The following is a 24,229-nucleotide window of genomic DNA, read 5'->3' as shown; positions in this document are numbered from 1 at the left end:
ATTAGCACTCTAGCTCAGCAGATGTACCCTGGACGGAAATCATACTTTATGGAGAGCTATGAGGACGCTACCAAAGAGCCATTTTCTTATTTAATCGTGGATTTAAAAGCAAATACTCCAGAACACCTTAGGCTACGTACAGGGCTGTTTCCGGGGGAGAGGCCTGCTGCATACCTTCCTAAAAAGTAAACGCTATGTCTCTGCGTTTAAAAAGAAACCTCCCCCTCTTGAGAAGGCTAGTAGGTTCTACAGCTAAAGAACGGAAGGCCATCTTGGGTCGCTGTTCTTCAGATCTCATATTAGCCCTATGTGAGATTGCTTTGAATCTTCTCAAAGGACGCATTCCACTCACCCTGAACCAATTGAAAAAATTAAGGAGACAAAAGACAGCGATCAAACTCTTTGCCAATAAAAGGGCCAGTCTTCAAAAGAAAAGACATAGTATACAACAGTCTGGGGGTTTTCTTCTACCTTTACTCAGTATAGCCGTGCCCTTCATCACCAGCCTTATTGCGGCCAGACGTGGTGGTTGAACACGTGGTGTGATGGCCACTAAAATGTACTTGGTGCCTCAACAAGAGTTGGATAGACTTAAAAAACAAATGCAGGGTCCTGAAGATATCAGACAAACAGCGGAAAATGATTTGGATACGGCCATGAAGGATGTTTTGAACCGAAAAGGATTGAACCCCTATGATAAGATTCAAAAATACACAAACCTAATGCAAAGGTATTTGACTCGGGTAAAGCAAGGGGAGAGAGAGACTAACCATTTAACCCTTTCCCTACCGGACCCTTTAACAGATGTCGAACCTAACGATAGCCATGCCCCTGTAAGGCCTGTACCGTCGATCTTACCTAGTGGAGATAATATGTCGGGTGAAGCTCAAATGCCATTTGAAGATAAAGTTATGCATGACCTACTGACACATGTGCCTTTACGTAACAGGAAGAATGTTAAATACATTATGAACAAGATAAAAGACTCAAAGGGGATAGCTGCTTGGAACGACTCTGGAGAGTTTATCCTTCAGGGCTCTGTGGTTAGGGGGTCCCATATGCAGGACTTGCTTAAAAGTACCACGGCTGCCCACAAGGTTGCTGATGACCGAAGGCCTCCCGGCTGGCGTCAGTTTCTTAAGGCCCTGGCAATCCTCAACATCCCCCTCTCCGGTGTACCCAACCATAAGCTTCGTCAACAGATTCAAGCTTTAAAACAAAAGCCTTCAACGAGATACAGCACCCCTAAAGATGCCCCAACGACACCGGCCCCATATGAAAGCGATGATGCTAACTCATTTACTCCCATGAACGTCTCAGGACCTTTTCCTAAACCCGATCTCTCGGCGTGGTTAGACTTTTGAAAATGACTTTTGAATGACTATGATTAAATTCAATAAATTTTTTATTTGAAAAATAAGCAAGTTAACATTTGTGGCATTCTTGAAACATATGACGTGAGCATACGCCTTGATTACGCGTTCTTAAAGGACACACATTTGAACACTTTTGATATTTTCTAACAAAACAAGATACAAGGTTATCATTACTTCTTAAATCATCCTTATAAAGAGACATAACATCTTCAAAAGAAACTCCCCGGGCTCTTTGGCACAGGTAAAATACACAGTGGTGACCGCATGTAGTGGAAAGGTTATCTTGCACTTGTTTGATGTTGTAGTAGATCTTTGTACCGTTTAGGGTCAAAAAATCTTTAATAGATTTAGGGAAATGTGAAAAACCGGGGGGAAAGCCATAGGAATCAAAAAAAGTTGAGATTTTTCGTCCACCTTCCTGTTCTAATGTCATAGCTAGCCAATGTTCACCAGGCATGTGTTTAGGATGGGTATTGACAATAAACATTGCAGGCCTCTCAGACCATATCTCCATAGGTAATTCATCACAAGCCAACACTCCACAAAATTGTTTTCCAATCAAGCGGCTCATGAGCCCGTCCAACTCTTGGGTATTCATGTCTTTGTTCAAAGGTCCTTAATAATAATCCACTAAGACCTGTCTTCGGGCATTCACTTCCAAGATTGAATCAGAGCATGCGTAAACAATCATGCTAACTGTACAGGTTAAAGGTGTACGGAAACGCATTTCCAGCCTGAGGTTACCTTGGGACACCACAGACAGATTTCCTGAGGTGTCATCATCAGGTGATAAATTGAAAGCATACAATGTGTAACCCTCTGCAAAATCATTTCTGTCAATAGGTAAAGAGAGATCTTTTAGATGTCGCCCTGTAGCCAGGAATAGATTGTAAAATTCTCGCACAGATATGTTGTTATTAAATTGTGGTTGGAAAGCCTTCGCCGGAACCTGACGTCCGTCCTGACAGAGCGCTACATACTCTGCATTGAAGTGCTGAAAATTAAAGGGTTTTTTATCTAAACTGCCCGTATTAGAGGCGTGATCAACCAGACCTATAACCACATATCTAGGTAAAGGGCCTAGAAATAGGTTTTCTTGACTGCAGATTCTACTGCCCACAGGTATGCTAAAGGTTTTCATGGTAATTCTTTGGAGAGGGTAAAGGGCATTTCCTTTCATCAAAGCATGTGAGTGACCCAGGCGCACGGCCGGAGATACAGATACTTTTTTAATAAAAAGGGTTGCCCCCAACACTTTCAAACTAAAATCCCCGTCTTGGGGAGACATCAGGCAAAAATCATCCTTGGCCCTGGTTAATTTTAATCTTAAATCAACCGAATTTAAGAGTAACCGTTCTTGAAAGAAAATGTCAGAGTGTATAGGGCCTAGCAAATGAAACTCTCGAGATTCGGCGCAGTAGCGAGCTCGTGCCGCTAGTCCTTTGTTTGCACCGGTGGAAGGGTCTGTCGATTCCATAGAGGCTCCTGCAGTATCCTTGCTAAACAGCCCGGCGCTAAATTGGGTTTTGAGAGTGTCTTCGGAGTAGTTTAGTAAACACTCCATGATGGCTCTATAAGGGTATGTAGCGCTGCTTTGACTGATTAGGCGTTCACCCAAAGTCACATCAACTTGGGAGAAAATGGTGGCCAAGGGGTAATTAATGAGACTCACTTTGGCATCGTCTGCAATATTAGACCCATCTCTTTTGGTCACTTTTAGACGTAAATGCACCAAGGTGTTGTTGAGGTCCAGATAGTTGTCACCATGGCCTGGTATGAAAAATTCGATAGGCCCGTTATCGGTAATAGCAGAGAGAGGGGCTATCTCCACATAACTGGATCTATCTATTGAATGCTGCGTTAACGGTGCCGTGAAAAGATCAAGTTCTGTCTTTATAGCTTCAGAGGACATTCGATGTAAAAGAGCCATGTCACTTATTCTTTTAGAAAATACTTCCTAGTATTCTTTTAGCCTGTTTTGGTACAGACCTCCTCACTTTACCCCGTCTTTGACTTACTGAGGTTCTTTTAACAGTTAACCGCCGCTTTTTAGGTGCAGGTCTACGCCTTAAACCAGGGGGTCTCTTTTTTGGCCTTCGAGACAATATCATAAGCCCCGAGCCTTCTTGATGCTCCACCTCTGGTGACGCCCTTCGGGTCATAGCATTGGCTACAACCTCACTTACTATATTTTTAGCCGCTGATTTTAAATGTGGTTTGGCTATGCTGAAGCCTCTCTTCATAAACGGTAAAACCATCCTGAAGAGGTTACGGAATATACCTCCTATCCCCGAACCATACATTGTCGGCGCTCCATGATATCCTGGTAGTCCATTACCCACTTGATCCACATAGTATGAAACATAACGGTTAGGGTCGAGCTGATGGTGCTCCATAACACTTTTATTTGTATTATGTTTATAAATATAATACAGCTATTATATATGTAGAGAGGTTTTGGTGGGTCTAAAGTGGAGTTTTACAATCGTTTTACCATAAGTAAATTCAATGTTTTCGTTCTGATCCGTTTTAAGCTCAACCAGAATGTTTTCAATATAGTTCTTGCTGACATGTACGTAGTGCGGCTTGTCATAATTGACAGTGACGATGTCCCCATCCTTGCCGTCTATATGAACTGTTCGCAGGAGGGGCACACAGCTGTCTCCGACCCTTTGATAGGTTATGATGTCGGTATAGACAAATATGTTGTAAAAGCCTGCATGTATATCCGCAGGGAATGGGAATAATTTATCGTTCACATACGTCCATTTATTGGGACCCATCCCCAACATGTAGGATAAATTACCGCTGGTCTTTATACCTCCGTTAGCAGGCCCTGAGATTTGTATCCTTTTATGGATTGGATTGTAGAATAGGAATATTTCCATCTTGTTCAGGGTTAGGTGTTCATTCAACTCTGAGACGATCCTGTCGACGGTTCTATAGAAACCTTTTTTAAGCTTAATAAGTTTCGCAGGTTCCGAGAACCTTTTGCAATAAAAATCACGGTCCTTAGCTTTGATATTATACCAACTATGGGGGTATGTAATCTCGCTGAGACCTACTTCCCAAGCCTCTGATAACTCTATAGGCTTTGGAAAATTGGTTGTATACTTCGAACTCTGATTATTACGATATATCTGTGCCGACGCATTACTGGGGAGAGTCAGGTAGAAGCCGCTGTGTTCCATGATGCCCAACTGTGTACACGCGAATGATGCGCTAGTTATCATGACTAGGGGTTTAAATTAAGCCCCGTTGCCTCCACCACATCCTGCTCCAATACCCAACTGTTGAACTTTTGAGGCCAGTTTTTCCAGCGGACCAGCAACCATTTTTTACCCTTTTCTCTCTTCTGATCTAGAATCTCCTCCACGTGAAAGACTTTGTCTTTACCCAACTGGACCTTCTGTAATTCCTTCTCATAAAAAGATCCCTCTATAAGATCCCCGTCATAATCTTTTAATTTGTAGACCGGCGGAATGCGTGGCAGACATTCGGTAACGGTAAACAACTCCGAGCTAAAGCCTTGTTCGTATTTTTTGTCGAAAACACCCCTCAACTTTGATATACGCACCAAGTCACCCACTAGGAATTTAAAAGTCATTTTTTTCTTACGGCGAAGTGGGAACAAACCATACATATTTTTAAAGACTTGAAAAGAGTTTTCCGAAGAGACCTCCGAGGGCTTCATACGTATAGTCTTATGGTAGCTGTGGTTGTACCCGTTTACTAAATCCTGAACTATGTCTGTATATCGGTTGGTGTTGTGAGCTGTAAAATAGCGCCACATCCGCTCTTTCAAAGTCCTATTAAAGCGTTCCACAACCGAAGCTTTCAAATCAGAGCCTGTAGCAAAATGTACTATATTATACTTATTCATTAGCTTCTGAAATGTTTTATTAAAAAATTCTTTTCCGCCATCCGTCTGCACTTTCTTGGGGGCGCCTCCTGCCTTCAAGATCGATTCAAAGGCCCTGGTCACCTCTGCCCCGCTCTTATTTTTTAACACCCTTACATAGGCTAATTTAGAGAAAATATCTATAACCGTTAGCATGTAGCGATTTCCATCATTTTTATCGGCAAGGGACTGCATGTCACATAGATCCGCCTGAAATTGGGATAATGGATGCGTAGAAAAAACTCTATTTCTTGGAAAATGTTTTCTTACAGGTTTATGTAGAGTGTAGGCATCTTGCTCTGATAACCATTCATTCACTTTAGCATCGCTTAACAGACTACCTGTTTCTTCGACTATAGCTCTCTGTAAACGCTCTTTACCCCCATAAGACCCGGGGTTAGAGGGATTATAATATATGTTTTTCAACAGCTGCTCAGCCATCCTTCTTGCCTCTCTGAGGTACAATAACTGTAATGAGCCACTTTCATATAACGACAACATTTCAGTTTGTGAATTTTTATTTTAAGAATGCAACAATTATTACGTATACAGACAATTCAGGATTTGTTGCAAGATACAAGTCCCCGTTTTCTCAACAATCACAGCATGCAACACCCTGTATATATTGTTTAGATTTACAGGTTTGTTTCGCTGAATTTTTAAAACACACACGTCTGATATATAAGTATATAAACAACAAATATGATACACATTCACATTAAAGGGTGGTTCAAACAAATAATGTAAAATCTTAGCCAAAGTTATTTCTAGTTCTTCAGAATCCTCAACAAGCCTTGACACCATATGTGACCATTGTAAACTCTCGCCCGTATGTCGGACATGTTTCATGATTTGATCCATTTTTAACACACGCTCTACAATAACCCCTGTATTGTGGGTTGTGTAGAACTTTACATTGTTCACTTTATTTTCAATAATCTGATGCATAACATTTGTAAGGTCTCTCAAAAGAAAAAATGTATTTATTCGCTCAAACATCGTAGACACATAGTTACCCATAGCTCTAAATAAACAAAATGTCACTCGGTCTCTTGGGATTTATTGAGCCAGAAAAGCATCACATCAGCCACCACAGCTTCCCTGTATTTGTTGTCGTCCACCAGGGTGTGTCGGATTTCTTTGAGTTTCTCATGGATGAAGATGGCCTCCTTCAGTTCATGTAGGAAGGCTTCGGTTACCCCGTAAACTCTAGGGATAGACGGCGCAATACCCATAGACTCCAGGGCGATGACCAGCGCTGGTATAAAACGGCAGGACCACAGTCTTTTCACCAGCTCCTCAAAATGATTGAAAAAGTAGTATCTAGGAGGGTCGTAGAGGCAAGGATGACGACGCTGGCTGGGATGATTGATCTCACAGCCGATGCATTTTTCTCGTATATATTCGCCAATCACCACGTTTAAAAGTGTAGCTACAGAGGCCTTGATTGTATCCACAAAAATAGTACTGGCCACCCCATCAAACACATCCTCAGGCTGGGTAAATGTCGGGGGTGTCACGGGTCTTGCCAGGGGTGCGTAGAGTGTAGGGCTTCGTGGCATAGAGTCTTTAGTGTCGGGCCCCCATGACGTAGTGGCTTCCTCGTAGATGGTCTGGAGATCCATGGTGTATGCTGAAATGAAGAACTGGCTGCTTTTTTCTTTTTATTGTAGAACAAGGCCCTTGGGTATCTGGGGGGGCGGGGTTAAAGCATCCGCTTACTTAGTTATCTTCTTGAGGCTCTTTTGCATCGTAATCTTTACGATTCGTATATATTATGCACTTCTTTAAATGAACAAGGCTCTGACGCTGTTGGCTCTGTACAAAGAGAGCATCCAAAGGTTGCAACATTTTCAATTCCAGTACATCCCAACTCTTAAAAGGAATAAGCAGACGCAGTCGGGTATCCCCAGTCAGGCCACCACCCCTAAGGTTGTGGTTTCGGATTGCCTCGGTGCCGATATAGAACTCCACGCTGCCGCACGGTCGGCCATTCTTTCTTTGTATTTTCACCCTGTGAAATATTTGTCCTGAGGAGTCAGGGGTACCTTCCCAACGGGTCTCGTGGCCCGTGAACACACTATACCCCTTGGTGATAAGGCTCAGTTCAGGACATACAACCTTGCGAAAAACCGACCAGTCTTCAACACCATATTCCAAGCCTACAGTCTGGTCTGTATATTCTTCTCCTTCATCTACCGTATAGAGGGTCACTCTACAGGCCAGGTAATCAAACCGATACCCCCACTGCTGGCCATTAGACATCAACACTTGATCTGTCAGAGCATTTGCTGGCGGTATTTGGGTTCTATACACATTTAAAAAACGTTTTTTTGGCGCATCATATATTGCTGGTTGATACTTTGCCCTTGCTCTATGGGCAACCCGAAGGCCTGTTTCAGTTGTTACCGTCATCACTGCTTTGGTACCGATCCCAAATTCCATGGTTATTCTTAAGATCTTGTGCACTCTTAAACAGGTATTGTTCAGCGGCTTTATAAGGGGCCTTAACCAACCCAAACCGTGAGAAACAGTAACAGGTTGACCTGACACATGGTCACTTACTCAACCCTGGGCATGCACCCTTCTACATGACATAGGGTCATAAATCATTACATAGGGTCATAAATCAGGCTTGGGTCATCAATCATTAACGGCCTGTCAAAGGGACCCTTACTCACCCCATCGCCCCCACCTAACCAGGCTTGCCTATCAGGCTTGGGTCATCAATCATTAACGGCCTGTCAAAGGGACCCTTACTCACCCCATAGCCCCCCACCTAACCAGGCTTGCCTGACCAGAAGACATGCACACGTCATCACTACATAGGGTTCACATAGCGTTCACATAGGTTCACATAGGGTCATCAATCAAAATTTTGACACGTGACATCTACTTTAATCTCTCTCACCCCCAGCAAAATTAGTTGAATCGCATGAAATGCATTTAAACTGCAAAATGCTCTCTGCCCCATGGAAAAATGTGTAGAATTGCAGAAAATGTGCTTCAAAGCTGCAAATTTCTCTCCACCGCCAAGGGGACCACTAAAATGTTTTGCCTGTGGGACCAATGTCAAACATTAAGTAATTCCGGTATTGGTAATGACTGAGAAGACACAGTAAAGACAATGAACAAGGAATTTAATTTCAAGTGTCTTTATTGAATCACTAACCAGCATTAGACACCAAAAAAGTAACCCCATCTGAAATATTCTGTTCTTCCCACTTAACTCAAATCTGAAAGAAATCATCTACCATAAGATCAGATCACCAAAACCTCCCCTGTAGAAATGATACAGTATTTACATTGTCCATGTACTCTTGACACATTAGCGTGATGTGGCAAGTTAGTGTTTGAGCAAAGTGCGAGAAAAGGAGGATTGGACCGTTTTTCTGACTGGGACCCAGTGACCAAAGGGGTTCCTGCTCGCTGTGTAGTTCTCCACTCTGTGTGCTACCTTTGATGTGGTGGAAGCAACAATGGCTGTGGGCTTGGCCACTGAATTCTGTGTGAACAAATGAAAGAGAAACACAGAATCGAATAGAATTTAAGTGTGGCGCCCAAATAATTCAAGGAAAATTCTAGGCATGGTCAAATACATGTTTTCTGCTAAACTAAATACTTGCATCACTTACATGAATACTGAATGAGATCATCTTTTTCTTGGGAGACATATTAGGGCTTGGTGCATCCTCAGGCTCTATGTCACTGTTCTGCTGCAAAGAGAAAACAGTTGAGTAAAAATCAGATCAGCTGATTTCAGGTCTCCCCATCAACACAAATACATTCTCCTAGATGAGAAATAGCTCACTTGTCTATAGTTTCAACAAACTGCAGTTCCCATGCACCCGTGCTTCATTGATGGCAAAGCTAGGCATCTGTTCATTATGTGATTTTTACAAGGGTAGCTTTAAGAACAAACAAAACACTATAGAAGGAAAAATCCTTTGAGTGGCATGATGGTGCAGTTTTCCAAACCCCATCCAGAACACCACTTGTGTATTACCAACTTATCTTTGGCATAGGGACGGAGGGAGTTGGCCATCTGTTTAAAGTTCTCCTGTCAGGAATAGTCACAATAACGCAGTCCAAACGCCTGCGCTTCTTCAGAGAGTAGGAGGGAGACTCTGCTAAATAACAATGTTCCCATTTCAACTGTAAGTAAACACACATATTCAGAGTTCTAAAAATGTATTTCTATCAATGTGGAGTATTGTCAGTATGTTTTAATTGTATCTATCCATCTGTGTGAGAAAATAGCATAGGTGAGGAATTGGGACATTACAAACTGAATTGGTAAACCATGAAGTCAGTGAGATAATTTAAGTGTACCATTGCTGGACAAAACAATCCATTCCTGCTACTGGACTTGCATTGGCATTGTGAGCATGATAAGATTAATCAGATAACCTTTTCACGCAAACGCAATGACATCACCCAAGTCACATGACTGCCCTCTTATTCTCCTAATCCGAGGGGCCGTGGAGAGAAGACAACTCATGAGATCTACAAAAACAGGAATAAATACAAACAGAGCAAGTGTGTTCTCTGACAGGTGCAAGGTTAACAGACAAGCAGTTTCACAGAAGAAGTTCAGACTACATGGTAGGGAAAGATCTACAGACTGTGTTTTAAAATGGCCTAGGTGGTGCGGTTATGACGTCAACAACTGAACTTTGAGCAATTTCAATTGCTAGGCTTCTTCTGTGTGTGTCATGTTCATAGACAGTATGTTCACCATGATCAAATCTCCCTGAACACCCACCTGTGATAGACTCTTTTGAGGGAGTGGCTCTGGTCTCACCCGTTCCTCTGGTTCTGGTGTGGCTAGTCCGGTTTTCAGTTGCTGCTCCTCCAGGATGGACGTCACACTCTCAGGAAGGTCCAGTTGCTCCATCCCCAGCGCCTGGGTGGCATTCGTAGTCCCGAGTTCCCCCTTTTCTGAGGAAAGAAAACAGGACATATTTACATCAACACAAAGAGGTCTACTGCTGATTATAAGTGTATTAACTTCAAGCAAAAATGTAAAGTAATAAATATATATATTACGCAATGCACAAAAAAATTAAGGGAACACTTAAACAACACAATGTAACTCCAAGTCAATCACACTTCTGTGAAATCAAACTGTCCACTTAGGAAGCAACACTGATTGACAATACATTTCACATGCTGTTGTGCAAATGGAATAGACAACAGGTGGAAATTATAGGCATTTAGCAAGACACCCCCAATAGAGGAGTGGTTCTGCAGGTGGGGACCACAGACCACTTCTCAGTTCCTATGCTTCCTGGCTGATGTTTTGGTCACTTTTGAATGCTGGCGGTGCTTTCACTCTAGTGGTAGCATGAGACTGAGTCTACAACCCACACAACTGGCTCAGGCAGCGCAGCTCATCAATGCGAGATGTGACAAGAAGGTTTGCTGTGTCTGTCAGCGTGTCCAGAGCATGGAGGCGCTACCAGGAGACAGGCCAGTACATCAGGAGACGTGGAGGCCGTAGGAGGGCAACAACCCAGCAGCAGGACCGCTACCTCCGCCTTTGTGCAAGGAGGAGCACTGCCAGAGCCCTGCAAAATGACCTCCAGCAGGCCACAAATGTGCATGTGTCTGCTCAAATGGTCAGAAACAGACTCCATGAGGGTGGTATGAGGGCCCTTACAGCCCAACACCATGCATTTGCCAGAGAACACCAAGATTGGATAATTCGTCACTGGCGCCCTGTGCTTTTCACAGATGAAAGCAGGTTAACACTGAGCACGTGACAGACGTGGCAATCTGGAGACGCCGTGGAGAACGTTCTGCTGCCTACAACATCCTCCAGCATGACCGGTTTGGCAGTGGGTCAGTCATGGTGTGGGGTGGCATTTCTTTGGGGGGCCGCACAGCCCTCCATGTGCTCGCAAGAGGTAGCCTGACTGCCATTAGGTACCGAGATGAGATCCTCAGACCCCTTGGGAGACCATATGCTGGTGTGGTTGGCCCTGGGTTCCTCCTAATGCAAGACAATGCTAGACCTCATGTGGCTGGAGTGTGTCAGCAGTTCCTGCAAGAGGAAGGCATTGATGCTATGGATTGGCCAGCCCGTTCCCCAGACCTGAATCTAATTGAGCACATCTGGGACATCATGTCTCGCTCCATCCACCAACACCACGTTGCACCACAGACTGTCCAGGAGTTGGCGGATGCTTTAGCCCAGGTCTGGGAGGAGATCCCTCAGGAGACCATCCGCCACCTCATCAGGAGCATGCCCAGGCGTTGTAGGGAGGTCATACAGGCACGTGGAGGCCACACACACTACTTAGACTCATTTTGACTTGTTTTAAGGACATTAAATCAAAGTTGGATCAGCCTGTAGTGTGGTTTTCCACTTTAATTTTGAGTGTGACTCCAAATCCAGACCTCCATGGGTTGATAAATGTAATTTCCATTGATAATTTGTGTGTGATTTTGTTGTCAGCACATTCAACTATGTAAAGAAAAAAGTATTTCATAAGAATATTTCATTCATTCAGATCTAGGATGTGTTATTTTAGTGTTCCCTTTATTTTTTTGAGAAGTGTATAAACATAAGCCTTACTCTCTATACGGAGGCTGACAAATGAGCGTCCTGAAGATGTGGAGCGGCTCGTGTAGGTCTTGTGGCTTCTGTTGGGTGATCCAGAAAACCTGCACTTGTACCTGCCCTCAAACCCCCTATGAACCCTGCTCCAGCTGGCTGACCTGGAGCGGGAACTGTGGCGGTTTGGCCTGTCTGGGGAAGAGGAAGGGCTGTAGGAGCGCGAGTGGGCCCTGTAACAGCGTGATGGTGAGCGGTGGCGCCTATGTCCATGTGCCTGTTGATGTTGACGGCAGCAGCGTGAGCTGGAGGAGGCTCTGTGGCAGCGCGGGTGTGACCGGGACCTGGGACGGGTGCGAGGGCTGCTGTTGGATGAGTGGGATGATCTGGAGGACGAAGAACTGGTGGAGGACCTGTGACGTCCCCTACGAGCATTATTTCCCTTAAGTTGTCGTCTAGAGCCAGAGGACTGGCTACTGGTATGACTACGACTAGATGGGTAACGAGAACAGGAAGAGCTGGATTGGGCATCCTGATCAAAGATCAAACTTAACCCTTCACTCAGAGGGGCCTGGGCCATTTGAACATGTGAATCCTTCCCATCGGTCTTCTTGGAGTGCATCTATAATAAAAACATAAAATAAAAGCAAATGACTATCAAATTGATGTTATTGGAAGGAGTTAGCCTATTAAACAAGTGTGTACAATTGTTAGATAGCTAACGTTAATTACCATAAACATGCGTCTTGTGTAACTTCTCATCAATGTTTTTAAATAGGGTCTGCCTGAAATTGCATAACAATGATTTGATACCTTCGACAAAATTGAAAAACTATACTGACAACTGTTGGGAGTAGGATTAGTTAGAACAACTGTGGAAAATTCCATATTGGAAGAACTAACGTTAGCTATAGATACTGTAATTTACAACTGTAGCTGTTGTCTTGCTAGTAGTTAGCTATACATTGTTGTAAACTTCCTATTATGTCAATTTCTGAATGTGGTTGGACAGGATAACGTTTTATCAAATAATTACCTGTATGGTCTTTACAGTATTTCATAGTCTAATTATAGCTTACCCGCATGGGACTTACCGTAATGCGAATTTACGTTGAATTCAGTCGACTCGGCGCTAGGAATCCGATTCTGCTCGTAAACTAGATTATGTAATGAAATTCAATCAATTTCGAGATAACATTTAAATGTTTCAATTCAATTTTCGTAGAGGAACCTAGCAAATTGTTAAATATAGAATTAAATGTAGATGAAAACGTCGAGTTTTAAACTAGCTAGCTAAGTATCAACGGCTGAAATAAATCTGTCTGTTGCTTGACCAAACAACCAGCCACACAAAATCTCTACGTCATCGAGTGTCGCTGTGGAAAATTCCACCCAGTTTAAAAAGTTCCGCTTGTTCACGAGGGTCAGTTTGCTACAGGCACTGCGCATAGTCTACGCTCTTTCCACAGGACGGCGAAGTGAGCTGAACAGGTGATTTTGTAAACCTTCAATACACTGGAGTTGCAGTAAAACATAATTTTGGCTATGTTTACTGGCATGCAAACCATATGGCAGTATAGATCAGTAGACTATAAAACATATGGAGCGTACTAAACACAACGAGAAAATAATGTATCGCGAGAAAACAGCATACTATGTACCATTTTGATGTATTTATTTTTATTCAACCTTTATTTAGCCTCAGCATAAGCAGGGCAGCAGGTAGCCTAGAGGTTAGAAAGGTTGCTAGATCAAATCCCCGAGATGACAAGTTAAAAATCTGAACAAGGAAGTTAGCCTAGGAACAGTGGATTGTCTTTGTAAATAAGAATTTGTTCTTAACGGACTTGCCTAGTTAAATAAAAAAATTGTGTTTACATACTAGTCGGAACTGGGACATTCGGAAATGTCCGACTTGCTAAATGTCCGGTTGTAGTTATACACGTGTCGCGTTAAACCAGTTAACAAGTCGGACATTTGAGTACTGTAGTTCCGACTGGCACTCAAACGAAGTTTACACACGGAGGTTAGTTGGGATTTTCCTTTATTCTTTTGTAATGGAAATTCTAGAGCTGGTGCCATCAAGCTTCGGATATGTCATATTTACATAATTTTATAGCTGGATCATGTTGAGTTCTCAGTAATAAAGTTGGAGCTGCCAGAAAGAAATACGATGTGACGGCAAGTAAATAATGTAACTGTCAAATGGAGCGAAAATTAAATAACTGCACTGCAATGCCATATACGTATTGAAATGAGAAATAACACACAGCTGTCTGTGCTGGTCGATACAATATATTTTAGCCCTATAAACCATCTGGAACATAGCCCAATGATCTGAGGCTCCCGAGTGGTACAGTGGTCTAGGGCACTCTCTCGGCGCTAGAGGTGTCACTACAGACCCTGGTTTGATTCTAGGCTGTATCACAACTGGCCGTTATTGGGAGTCCTATAGGCGCACAATTTGCCCAGCGTTGTTAGGGTTTGGCAGGGTTAGGCTATCATTGTAAATAATAATTTGTTCTGAACTGACTTGTCTAGTTAAATACATAAAATTTAAAACAAAAATCCAATCCTGCTCTAATTGGGAGCTTCATGCAATGTCAGTCAGTAATTTCTTGCCAGACATGAGTAGACTTGAATGGGGCAAGAAAAACGCATAAGTGAACTTGCTAGTGCAGTATAAATAAAGGATACTTGATGATTCATGTGGTATAGCTATATGTACATTTGTTTCCCTTTATGTCAAGTATTACACTGTACCCAAACCGGCCGCCATCATGCGCAAATTGATTTTGTGTCCCCACAAACGTGATCAAGACAGCAGGTTAAAATATCAAAACAAACTCAGACCCAATTATATAAATTTGGGGACAGGCCAAAAAGCATTAAACAGTTATGGCAAATTAGCTAGCTAGCTAACTTGTCCTATTTAGCTAGCTTGCTGTTGCTAGCTAATTTGTCCTGGGATATAAACATTGAGTTATTTTACCAGAAATGCACAAGGTCCTCCGACAATTAATCCACACATAAAATGGTCAACTGAATCATTTCCAGTCATCTCTCCTCCGTCCAGGCTTTTTCTTCTTTGAATTTATATAGTGATTGCCTATCCGAAACTGATAAACAGTTAATCTTTAAATCACCCATGTGGGTATACCCACGTGCCATCTCCTCATTGGTTATCTGCTTCTATAAACCAATGAGGAGATGGGATAGGCAGGACTTGCAGCGGGATTTGCATCACAAATAGAACTGACTTCTATTTTAGCACTTGGCAACGCAGATGCTCGTTGACACGCGTGAGCAGTGTGGGTGCAATAATTGAATAATATAGATATCTACATTTATTTTGCAATGCTCGCGCACGCGATGCCAACAGTGTATAGTCAGGGTATAACGCTTCGAACATACCGACAGCATCATTGCATTTTGGTACACCAGAAGGACATTAATTTCCAATGAAACACTGCGTTTGCCTTGCAGCATTGCGTTGCAGAGGCAGTGCGTTCGGTGTGGTGCATACGTCAAACATGCACTGCATTTGTAGACGGCTTGACAGAAATGGTAGCAGAAGGTGAATGTGGAACTTCTGTTGTATACATATCCAGATGATGCTTCATACTATTTTGCACAATTACGCTGTCGGTGTGTTAGAAGCGTAATGATGATTATGCAGTTGTGGTACACAGATACTATACTATCCCTAATTTCTGGCACAAGGAGCTCAGAGAAATATGGTACTTACCACTGTCTTTTTGTATCTCCTCCTGGGCAGTACCCTACCATGTACAGTGACAAGGAGCAGGTGTTCAACTGCATCCAGAGGGCCAACCAGAACACACTAGAGGTGTAACCTCAGTGACCTGTGTTCCAGACCATTGCAGCTCTTTTCTATCCAGTACATATCCACATTAACCAACATTACCAGGTTACATCACTTATACTGTCACACACATTGGTTTCACATACACTTTCAGAAACCTGTCTCACATTTAGCATGCTACTGCCTCACAGAGCATCTCAACCTAGTTGAATATAATTATTTTGTCAACTCACACAGTGTACTTTTGACCTTATTCCTGTGTTAATACTGATAGATATTAACACTTCTAATGGAAGGTTTATCACTACAGCGACATTTTCTGATAATAAGCAGGGGTGAAAGTAATGTAATTTCTTCCCAGTACTGGACCTCCTATGTATGCACGTGCTTAATCATCAAATTACATGTAGAATCCCTATTAATTCAATAGGATTTCTGTGGGCCTTGTCATAAAGATTTTGATTTTAACTTTTAAAATGTATTACCTTTTATACTGATATATCACCCGGCTACCATCTAGAGGGCGGAGACAGTTCAGGTGCATCAAAGCTGGGATGGAGAGACTGAAAAACAGCTTCTATTTCCAGGCCATCAGACTGTTAAGTAGCCTCTGCCCAGTACCTTATCCTTTACTTAGATTTGTGTGTATTAGGTTGTTGTGGAATTGTTAGATTACTTGTTAGATATTGCTGCTCTGTCAGAACTAGAGGCACAAGCATTTCTCTACACTCGCAATAACATCTGCTAACCATGTGTACTGTATGTGACCAATAACATTTTATTTGGTACCAGCTGGCTTCCACCCGGTACTCTACCCTGCACCTTAGGAACTGCTGCCCTATCTACATAGTCATTGAACACTGGTCACTTTAATAAAATGTACATAATGTTTTACCCACTTCATATGTATATGCTGTATTCTAGCCAAGACTCATCCTATATAACTACTGCTGTACACACCTTTTTCATTCATATAATGTCTATACACATAAGTAAGCAATGTGGGAGTACCATGCCATGTTCTCTGGATGATAATTGACAGTCCTGTCTGTTGCATTGATCTGTCTTCTTTACACACCCAACAGCACACATCAATAAGGGCCACATCTCACTGGTGTTGCAACAAAATGATTCAGCATCTTCTCAATTTTACAGTTTATTGACTATTGCTCTCTGTCCTAGTTCCCTCACTCTGTTTCCCCTTTCTTCTGTTACCCAATCACTCATCCCTCCACCTCTCAGACTTCTGCAGCTGTGCTGGGAGCAATCTAGGTCACCAGCAGGTTCTCCTGTGCCTGGGGTTACTACACTGGAGATAAGACTATTTTTTGCAATGAGATTGCACATCATGACACCAACACCTCCCTTTGTTTATTACTTTTGAGACTGTTTCTGAGTCACAGGGCATGAGCGAAAATGGTTGGACTCCCAAGGCACTCCTACAGTTGATATGCTTTTTTAGCAACTTAAGTATCTCAGCCATATCTGAATTCTATTGTTATTGTAAACAATGGTATACCATTATGGAAAGTACTACAGCTGTATTTTATGAAAATGTCATGCAAAAAGTTATGATTATCAGGCATTTGTTTTAACCTTCCATTCCCATGTACTGACCACATGTTAATAAAGATGAATGTAAACATTGTCAGAAACGTTACTTATATCATGCTATACATTCTGATGCTCTAGTCATGATATATATTTTTTACAAAGGGTAGAAAAAAGAAAAGAAAGCAAGTCTTATGACACTTGTGATCTCATGTGACTGTCTCATGGAAATGGAAAGTCATGAAACAATCCTCTAACCAATGGTTTCCCCTCTACTATGCCAGAGAGATGCAGACAGTGAGTGGTTACAGTAGTTTACACTGTATGCCCACTGGCCCATAGTGATTATCCTGACGTAACATAGCTCTAAATTCTCTTTTCAATTTTTTTTACTATTATTATAAAATAGTGCAATTGAAACGTACGTTTTATTTAAGTATGGTATTTAATCTACTGAATTGATGCACATTGAACAATCTATGGTGAGTACAGTACTGTACCGATCTACAAAAATGGCATTGGAGCATCCAACATCAAAGAGGCGTGGAAAGTGAACTGAGCAGGCGCGTGTCTCAGCTCTCAGAAGCAAAGTATAGGCTAATAAACGGCGTCTAGGGGTTCCATAACGAACCCCAAAAAGAAAAGGTAATTAACTCTGAATATTAGGTGACAGTACCATTTCTAATGTGTGTTTGTTATTGCCGTTGAGATGTTGTAGTTTGAGTCGTGCGTTGCGTCCCAACACACAGGATCCTTCAAGGAAGGAAATGCTTTGAACAATGGACTGCGATCAAACCCACAAATGGAACTGTCGCAGTATCGATTTATTTGAAACAATAATTATATATAGTTATAATATAGTTATTATAATTAGTGTGATTCCTGAAAACGTTTGTTCGGGTGATTCTTCGTGTTTGAGAGCTTATGCGGTTGAGAGCGTCAACATTGCTCTTTGTTAACTCCACTCGAACTGACTTAACACACGGATAGGGGTAAAAAGCATGCATGGGGTGTTAAATAGGCGAATCCTTAGCACTGAAAGCTCGGGTATACTGAGCCGGGATCCCCGTGCGGTCCCTACCTAAACCCTAACCTCAGAGTTGGGACGGCCCAAGGATCGATAGCAGACCCGTGCCAATTTAACGATTGTTTCCTCTGTCGCAGTTTTAAGCTGTTGGAAATATAGCTAGACTACATGTCCCATGAAGTCATTGTAGTCCTAAAATCCGGGAAACGAGTTCTCTGGTTCGTTCAGGCATCCCTATGGGAAAATTAATGGCGAAAAAATAGGGTTTTGGTATAAACGCCGAAAAAAGGTATGAGAAAAAAGGATTTTATACGTTTTATCTGGGATAATAACAGTAAATTAACATGCCCTTTATGAATGTCGTAGCCTTTGTGATCTTATAAATGATTAAAAATACACACAAAGTGACGTTAGCTGTTGAATATTTCTCGTAGAACAAAACATAAGATCTCCTAAACCTGTGTTTATCGCAGACATTATGTTTCGCGTTGATCATCCAATTTTCTCCATAGGCTTGGTGCAACGAACCATGGCGGAGTTTGTGCCTACAAAAATACGCCATTACGATGTCTCTATTAGACGTCTTCACGGGTCCAACATACCAGATATTCCGAGAAACGACCTGGAAGCAGGTCCTACATTTAGATTTTTGTCTCGGGTCTGATATAAACGGCACTGGTCTGGGTAAACGTTATTTACTGCCTAGACCCGATTTGGATCCTTCCTATGTTCATTTATGTTGTGAGGTGATGTCAACTGCGCAAGCTTTCTATCTGTGTAAGCCAATTGCGACTCAATACAATTTATTAAGAGTATAGTGAAAATAAGCCGAAAAGGGGATTGTCCTCCTTGGGGGGAAAGTTTTATATTGTAGTGGACAAAGATGAGGATAACGTAATCGGACCAGGTGTTCTGTGTGCAACCCGCTATTCAGGTTTGATGCAATTTTGAACTTTTATTTATTTTTCGTTTTATTATTGTATGTCATTATTATTTTAGTCCTATTTACATATCTAAATCAGTTATTTAAATATAAAAAAAGATTTATTGTTGAGAATTTTCTTAATTAAGTTTATACTGTTTTTATTTTGTGCTCTGTATTTCTTTTTTAAATAGGTTCAAAGAAGACCTGTTGTGAAATTAATATCATTATCCTATATCTGTCGTTTGTTGGGTAGGCCTACGGTAGAAACTTGCCGCCTTTGGTAATTGCTGCAATTATAGGCCTAGCCAGTTGAAAACGTTTCTGAAGGTTTAACCAGTTCTTTAAATATGCAATATGTGTGTTTCATTCTGTTGAGTATTTTCTTTGGCCAAATTAAGTTCCAACTGTAATGTTTTTGCTGCAATATAATATAATGATGAGTAGGCCTATTATAGGGTTACTTGCACTCAAAGGAAAAAGCAGAGGGCTAGATGCAAAACTTAATTTAATGCCGCAATATAATAACCTGTTTGCATTTTCCCTATAAACAATGAATTAACTTTATTAGGGTAATATCAAAACTAAGTTAAGAAACTTTTGAGAAGTTTTGGTGTGGTATGGCTATTACTAGGCTTAGCTAGGCAGTGCATACTGGCGCTCCAACTGACTCTGACAGTTGAATTTGAGGGGAGGAAGAATGTTTTAGGCATACCAGAGTTACTCTTTTTTTATTAAATACATTTTACCTCCCTTTTCTCCCCAATTTCGTGGTATCCAATTGATAGTAATTACTATCTTGTCTCATTGCTACAACTCCCGTATGGGCTTGGGAGAGACGAAGGTCGAAAGCCATGCGCCCTCCGAAACACAACCCAACCAAGCCGCACTGCTTCTTAAAACAGCGCGCATCCAACCCGGAAGCTAGCCACACCAATGTGTCGGAGGAAACACCGCGCACCTGGTGACCTTGGTTAGCGTGCACTGCGCCCGGCCCTCCACAGGAGTCACTGATGCGCGATGAGACAAGGATATCCCTACCGGCCTAACCCGGACGACGCTAGGCCAATTGTGCGTCGCCCCACGGACGTCGCGGTCGGCTGCGACAGAGCCTGGGCGCAAACCCAGAGACTCTGGTGGCACTGCGATGCAGTGCCCCAGACCACTGCGCCACCCGGGAGGCTCAGAGTTACTCCTTTTAATCTAACAATCAGGGTTGGGGAGTAACAGATTACATGTTACATGTAAGGGGTTACAAAAACGGTAACTGTTACGTTACCAGCAAAAAATGTGAAATCAGATATTTTTGAAAAACTAGATGATTCATTTGAGGATTACTTTTAAATTCAGAAAGGATGTTTGACAGAATGCATGTTGGTGTCAGGAACATGACGCTGGCATGTCTTTTATCATTCTCTTAGTTTCTTTAGGGCTAGGCCTTTTTATATTTTAAATATTAGTATCTTGCAGTGGATGCCCAGGCTGATAGGTCTGTATGCATGCAATGACCGAATCTCTGACAGCTGAACCGTGAGGTAGACAATTATTATTTTAGGAAAGTAAAAACCAATAAAACAATAGGCTATAAAGTTTAGAATTTGTTACACATCGAAACGCAACAGTTTTTTGTAATGTGTTATTGGCAGTTAAGGACACGTAACTGTGGATAGTTTGGCCAATATTGCTTGTTTATTGACGGTGCCCAGTCTGGGGTTTCTTTATATTCTCCAATCTGAAAGGGTCTTCGGATCCGAACCTGCACTGGTCTGTTTTTCCACGGGCCTTTTTGGAACGGGTATGACTGTCCACAGGTCCATTTGGGAACGGGTCTCAATTTTTTAAATAAATACATTTATTAGTGTAGGGTGGGAAAGCCAAGGATAGATTTCGGAATGGGTCCAATATTTTAGTTTATTGTTTTAGCACTTGGTAATAATCTGTATTAGTGAATTGTTTTAAACTTGAGTTGAATCACCATTTTGTTTTTATTCTGCGCAACTGCATCAATTGTCAGATGAACCCTGTCTGTCTTGAATCCTCTCTGAAACCTTTTATTTTATTGGGATTTTATTTGTTTTGAATACCTTTACTCAGTATGCGTGGAGTGGGTGCCTGGCATCTGTCATCTCACAAACTAGTGTCTGTGCAACATTTTAGAATATTTTCTTGATGGGAAAAGTGAAATTATTCACGGTGCAGGAATTATACATGAACTGTAATTAGTTACCTAGCTGTAATAGTCAACTCCATCCCTGCATGTGTCTGTTACTCTTTAACCCAGGTCCTTTTCCCTTCACTTTTCAGCTCAGTACCATGTCAGGGTTTTTAGACAGTGTCCGGTGCGGAGACTGCGAGTGCAATGTGGACTGGGGAGAGAGGCGAAACACCATGGCATCTATAGCTGCTGGAGTCCTGGTAGGTTCTACTTTGCTATTACATTTGAAAACTTTAGATCACTGTAAAGAGGAAAAGGCGGCGGCATATCGCCTAAATCTTAATTCATGTTCTTGCAGTTTTTCACTGGTTGGTGGATAATCATTGATGCAGCTGTGAAATATCCAGATGAGGCGGTCTTCCATCATGCCTATCACACATGTGGAGTCATCGCTACTGTGGCTTTTCTCATGTAAGTCATGCTGTGTTGGGAATGTGTCATACAGGTTTGGGGTCAGTCCCATTTTAATTCAGGAACTATCTGTTCAAATCTTCCTTAAATACATTTAACTCTTTCAACTTTTGTCTTTGGTACCTATCTAGGATCAATGCTGTCTCGAATGGCCAGGTGAGAGGGGACAGCTACAGTGAAGGTTGCATTGGGCAGACAGGTATGTGTATGAGAGATTAGAAATTAGGATTTGGCTCTAAATGCAGATTGATGTAGATAAGTTCAGCTCTGAGCGGCATTGCTCGCTGTATATGTTTGTATTGTTTTGACCTCTGCAGTAACATGATTTACCTAATTCTGGGGCCCAGTTTTTGACTTCTTTGGTGACTTCTTGCTATAAGAATACACACACAGATATATACACCCACATACATAGAGTTTAAATAAGAGACCTTCAGACACGAATGAATCCCTCCCAACTCTTTGTATCACTGATTGCAGGAGCTCGTGTGTGGCTCTTCATTGGCTTCATGCTGGCGTTCGGCTCTCTCATCGCTTCCATGTGGATCCTGTTTGGAGGCTTTGTAGTGCCCAGTAAGTCCAGCATGCCCACTCAGCATGTGCTTGTTATGTACCCCAAACAAACAGCTCATCGACATTGAACCGTCACTGTGCAAAACATTGTAAAGAATGATAAAGGTATTTTTTTATGTTTACAGAGAAACCTGTTGTGTATCCTGGTATTGCGGTTTTCTTCCAAAATGCATTCATTTTCTTTGGGTAAGTATTACGTTTTATTTATGTTTGACCTTAGTATTATAGAACACAATGTCTATGGTAGTTCTTTTCTCTAAATAAACCCCCAATCTTTTCCTCCAGGGGCTTGGTGTTTAAGTTTGGACGCACTGAAGACTTGTGGCAGTAATGGTTTCTGGTTTCTGTCAACTGTCATACTATCTGTTCTCTTATTGTATGAGACAGTAGTGTACGCTTTGGCCTGTCAAAACACTACTTTCTGTCTTTCAAGCGTTAGAAAATATTCACTTTATATAATTACTTTATAATTTTGCTTTTTAGATGAACTTGTTTAATTTATAAGTAGGTTGGTTGTTGCTGTACAAATGTACATTTTACTAAAGCATCATTTGCTGTTCCATCTTTTAATTCAATGTTCTTTTCTTTTGAATTCTTGTAATGGGATCTAGGTGTCTTTTCACTCCAAATGTGTGGAGCCATTCTGTTACAATAATTTACTACCTTCCATTATTTATCTTGGAAACGGCAAAATAATAAATGAGCAGATTATTATTTTCCTTTTTATTGTTTTTACAATACACATTTGTGCACTAATAATGTTTAAAAAATATTTAGCTTTCTGATGAGGGCATACATCAGGGGGGGCATGACATCTATGGAAGTGTTAGTCTTGTAAATAGCCTATTTTCTTATGATACAGTTACTGATAATAAGAATTTAACCTTTAATGTGGGCAATTTGTCTTTCCTATTGTCGAGATGTGGGGTCTGTAATTAAGCCATTCTACTGAACCATAATCTGATAGTTCATAATTCAAGGTGTAGTTTAAAGGAAGGATTTAATTCAGAGGTTTCGATGCTCTGACCACCATCTCTGTTCTTTGACTATGTATTTGACTACAATGCTTATACTTTCACAGTACTTGTATAGTAACCAAACTGAGATCACTGAACCTGAACAACTATGGCAGCATTAAATTGAAAATGTAAAACAAGTGTGAGATGAGTCTTTATTCACAGTTCAATTTTCTCTGTTCTCTTGGCTAATATTTGAAGTTTGACTCAACAATCACAATGGTATATTACAGTGCAGTTTTCACATACTAAGAAATAACACAAAAATATTTTGGAGATTCATGGGAATATTGTATGGTTAAAATTATACATTGCCTCTCTGGAGACCTTTTAGTCTCCTTTTTATCTTCCAACATCTCAATTTTGCACCGCTAGGTTGGGAAACTGCAAAATAATGATTTAGGTTAGACAGCATAACTTCAAGAGGCACATGTATTGCTTGATATAAAACTGCATGGATTTTTAAAAACCTAATTAATTGTTTGATACAAACAGAGCATATCACTCATCATTGATTACTTTGTTTATCAGTAACTTAATGCAGTGTTTTCCAATCTCCTCGGGAACCCAGGGGTGTGTGGCTGACTCAAATATTCAACAAATCATCAAGCTTTGAACCCTTTGGGGTTCAGAGGACCGAGTTTGGGAAATGCTGCCTTAATGTACCGGGATCCCAAGGTTGATATCAGTGCAGACGCAAATCCAATTGTTATACTTACCCATTACAGAGAACAGTTTATCTCAGAGCTCTGAGACAGGATTGTGTCGAGGCACAGATCTGGAGAAGGGTAACAAAAAATGTCTGCAGCATTGAAGGTCCCCAAGTACACAGTGGCCTCCATCATTCTTAAA

General features: G+C 41.6%; 2 protein-coding genes across 31 annotated transcripts; one reads left to right on the top strand and one right to left on the bottom strand.

Moving 5' to 3' along the window:
- Positions 1 to 8,416: 8,416 nt before the first annotated feature.
- rsrp1 (arginine/serine-rich protein 1) lies at positions 8,417 to 13,414 on the bottom strand. 28 transcript variants are annotated; one of them, XR_004202749.1, is made up of 7 exons: positions 12,931 to 13,206; positions 12,569 to 12,621; positions 11,858 to 12,458; positions 10,043 to 10,218; positions 9,610 to 9,783; positions 8,913 to 9,432; positions 8,417 to 8,782 (listed from the first exon to the last, which is right to left on the bottom strand). XR_004202749.1 is itself a non-coding variant. In XM_020501010.2 (6 exons), exons 2-6 carry the CDS (start codon positions 12,596 to 12,598, stop codon positions 8,624 to 8,626), a joined length of 1,047 nt encoding a protein of 348 aa, XP_020356599.1. In that variant the 5' UTR covers positions 12,599 to 12,621; positions 12,931 to 13,204; the 3' UTR covers positions 8,417 to 8,623. The 28 variants fall into 28 exon arrangements, 2 of the variants coding, with proteins under 2 accessions (XP_020356599.1, XP_020356600.1); XR_004202750.1 differs by having other exon boundaries at positions 8,913 to 9,407; XR_004202751.1 differs by having other exon boundaries at positions 8,913 to 9,404.
- A 4,086-nt stretch (positions 13,415 to 17,500) lies between these two features.
- Positions 17,501 to 23,517, top strand: tmem50a (transmembrane protein 50A). 3 transcript variants are annotated; one of them, XM_020501013.2, is made up of 7 exons: positions 17,501 to 17,858; positions 21,467 to 21,577; positions 21,676 to 21,788; positions 21,920 to 21,987; positions 22,269 to 22,361; positions 22,487 to 22,547; positions 22,647 to 23,517. In XM_020501013.2, the coding sequence occupies exons 2-7, from the start codon at positions 21,476 to 21,478 to the stop codon at positions 22,690 to 22,692; spliced, it is 483 nt and encodes a 160-aa protein (XP_020356602.1). In that variant the 5' UTR covers positions 17,501 to 17,858; positions 21,467 to 21,475; the 3' UTR covers positions 22,693 to 23,517. The 3 variants fall into 3 exon arrangements, with proteins under 3 accessions (XP_020356602.1, XP_020356604.1, XP_020356603.1); XM_020501015.2 differs by lacking the exon at positions 17,501 to 17,858 and adding an exon at positions 17,893 to 19,174; XM_020501014.2 differs by lacking the exon at positions 17,501 to 17,858 and adding an exon at positions 18,310 to 18,529.
- Positions 23,518 to 24,229: the final 712 nt, after the last annotated feature.

Source organism: Oncorhynchus kisutch, linkage group LG14, assembly GCF_002021735.2.
Source record: "Oncorhynchus kisutch isolate 150728-3 linkage group LG14, Okis_V2, whole genome shotgun sequence".
In the NCBI taxonomy this organism is placed as follows: Eukaryota; Metazoa; Chordata; class Actinopteri; order Salmoniformes; family Salmonidae; genus Oncorhynchus; species Oncorhynchus kisutch.
This window is presented reverse-complemented; position numbering and strand designations above follow the sequence as displayed.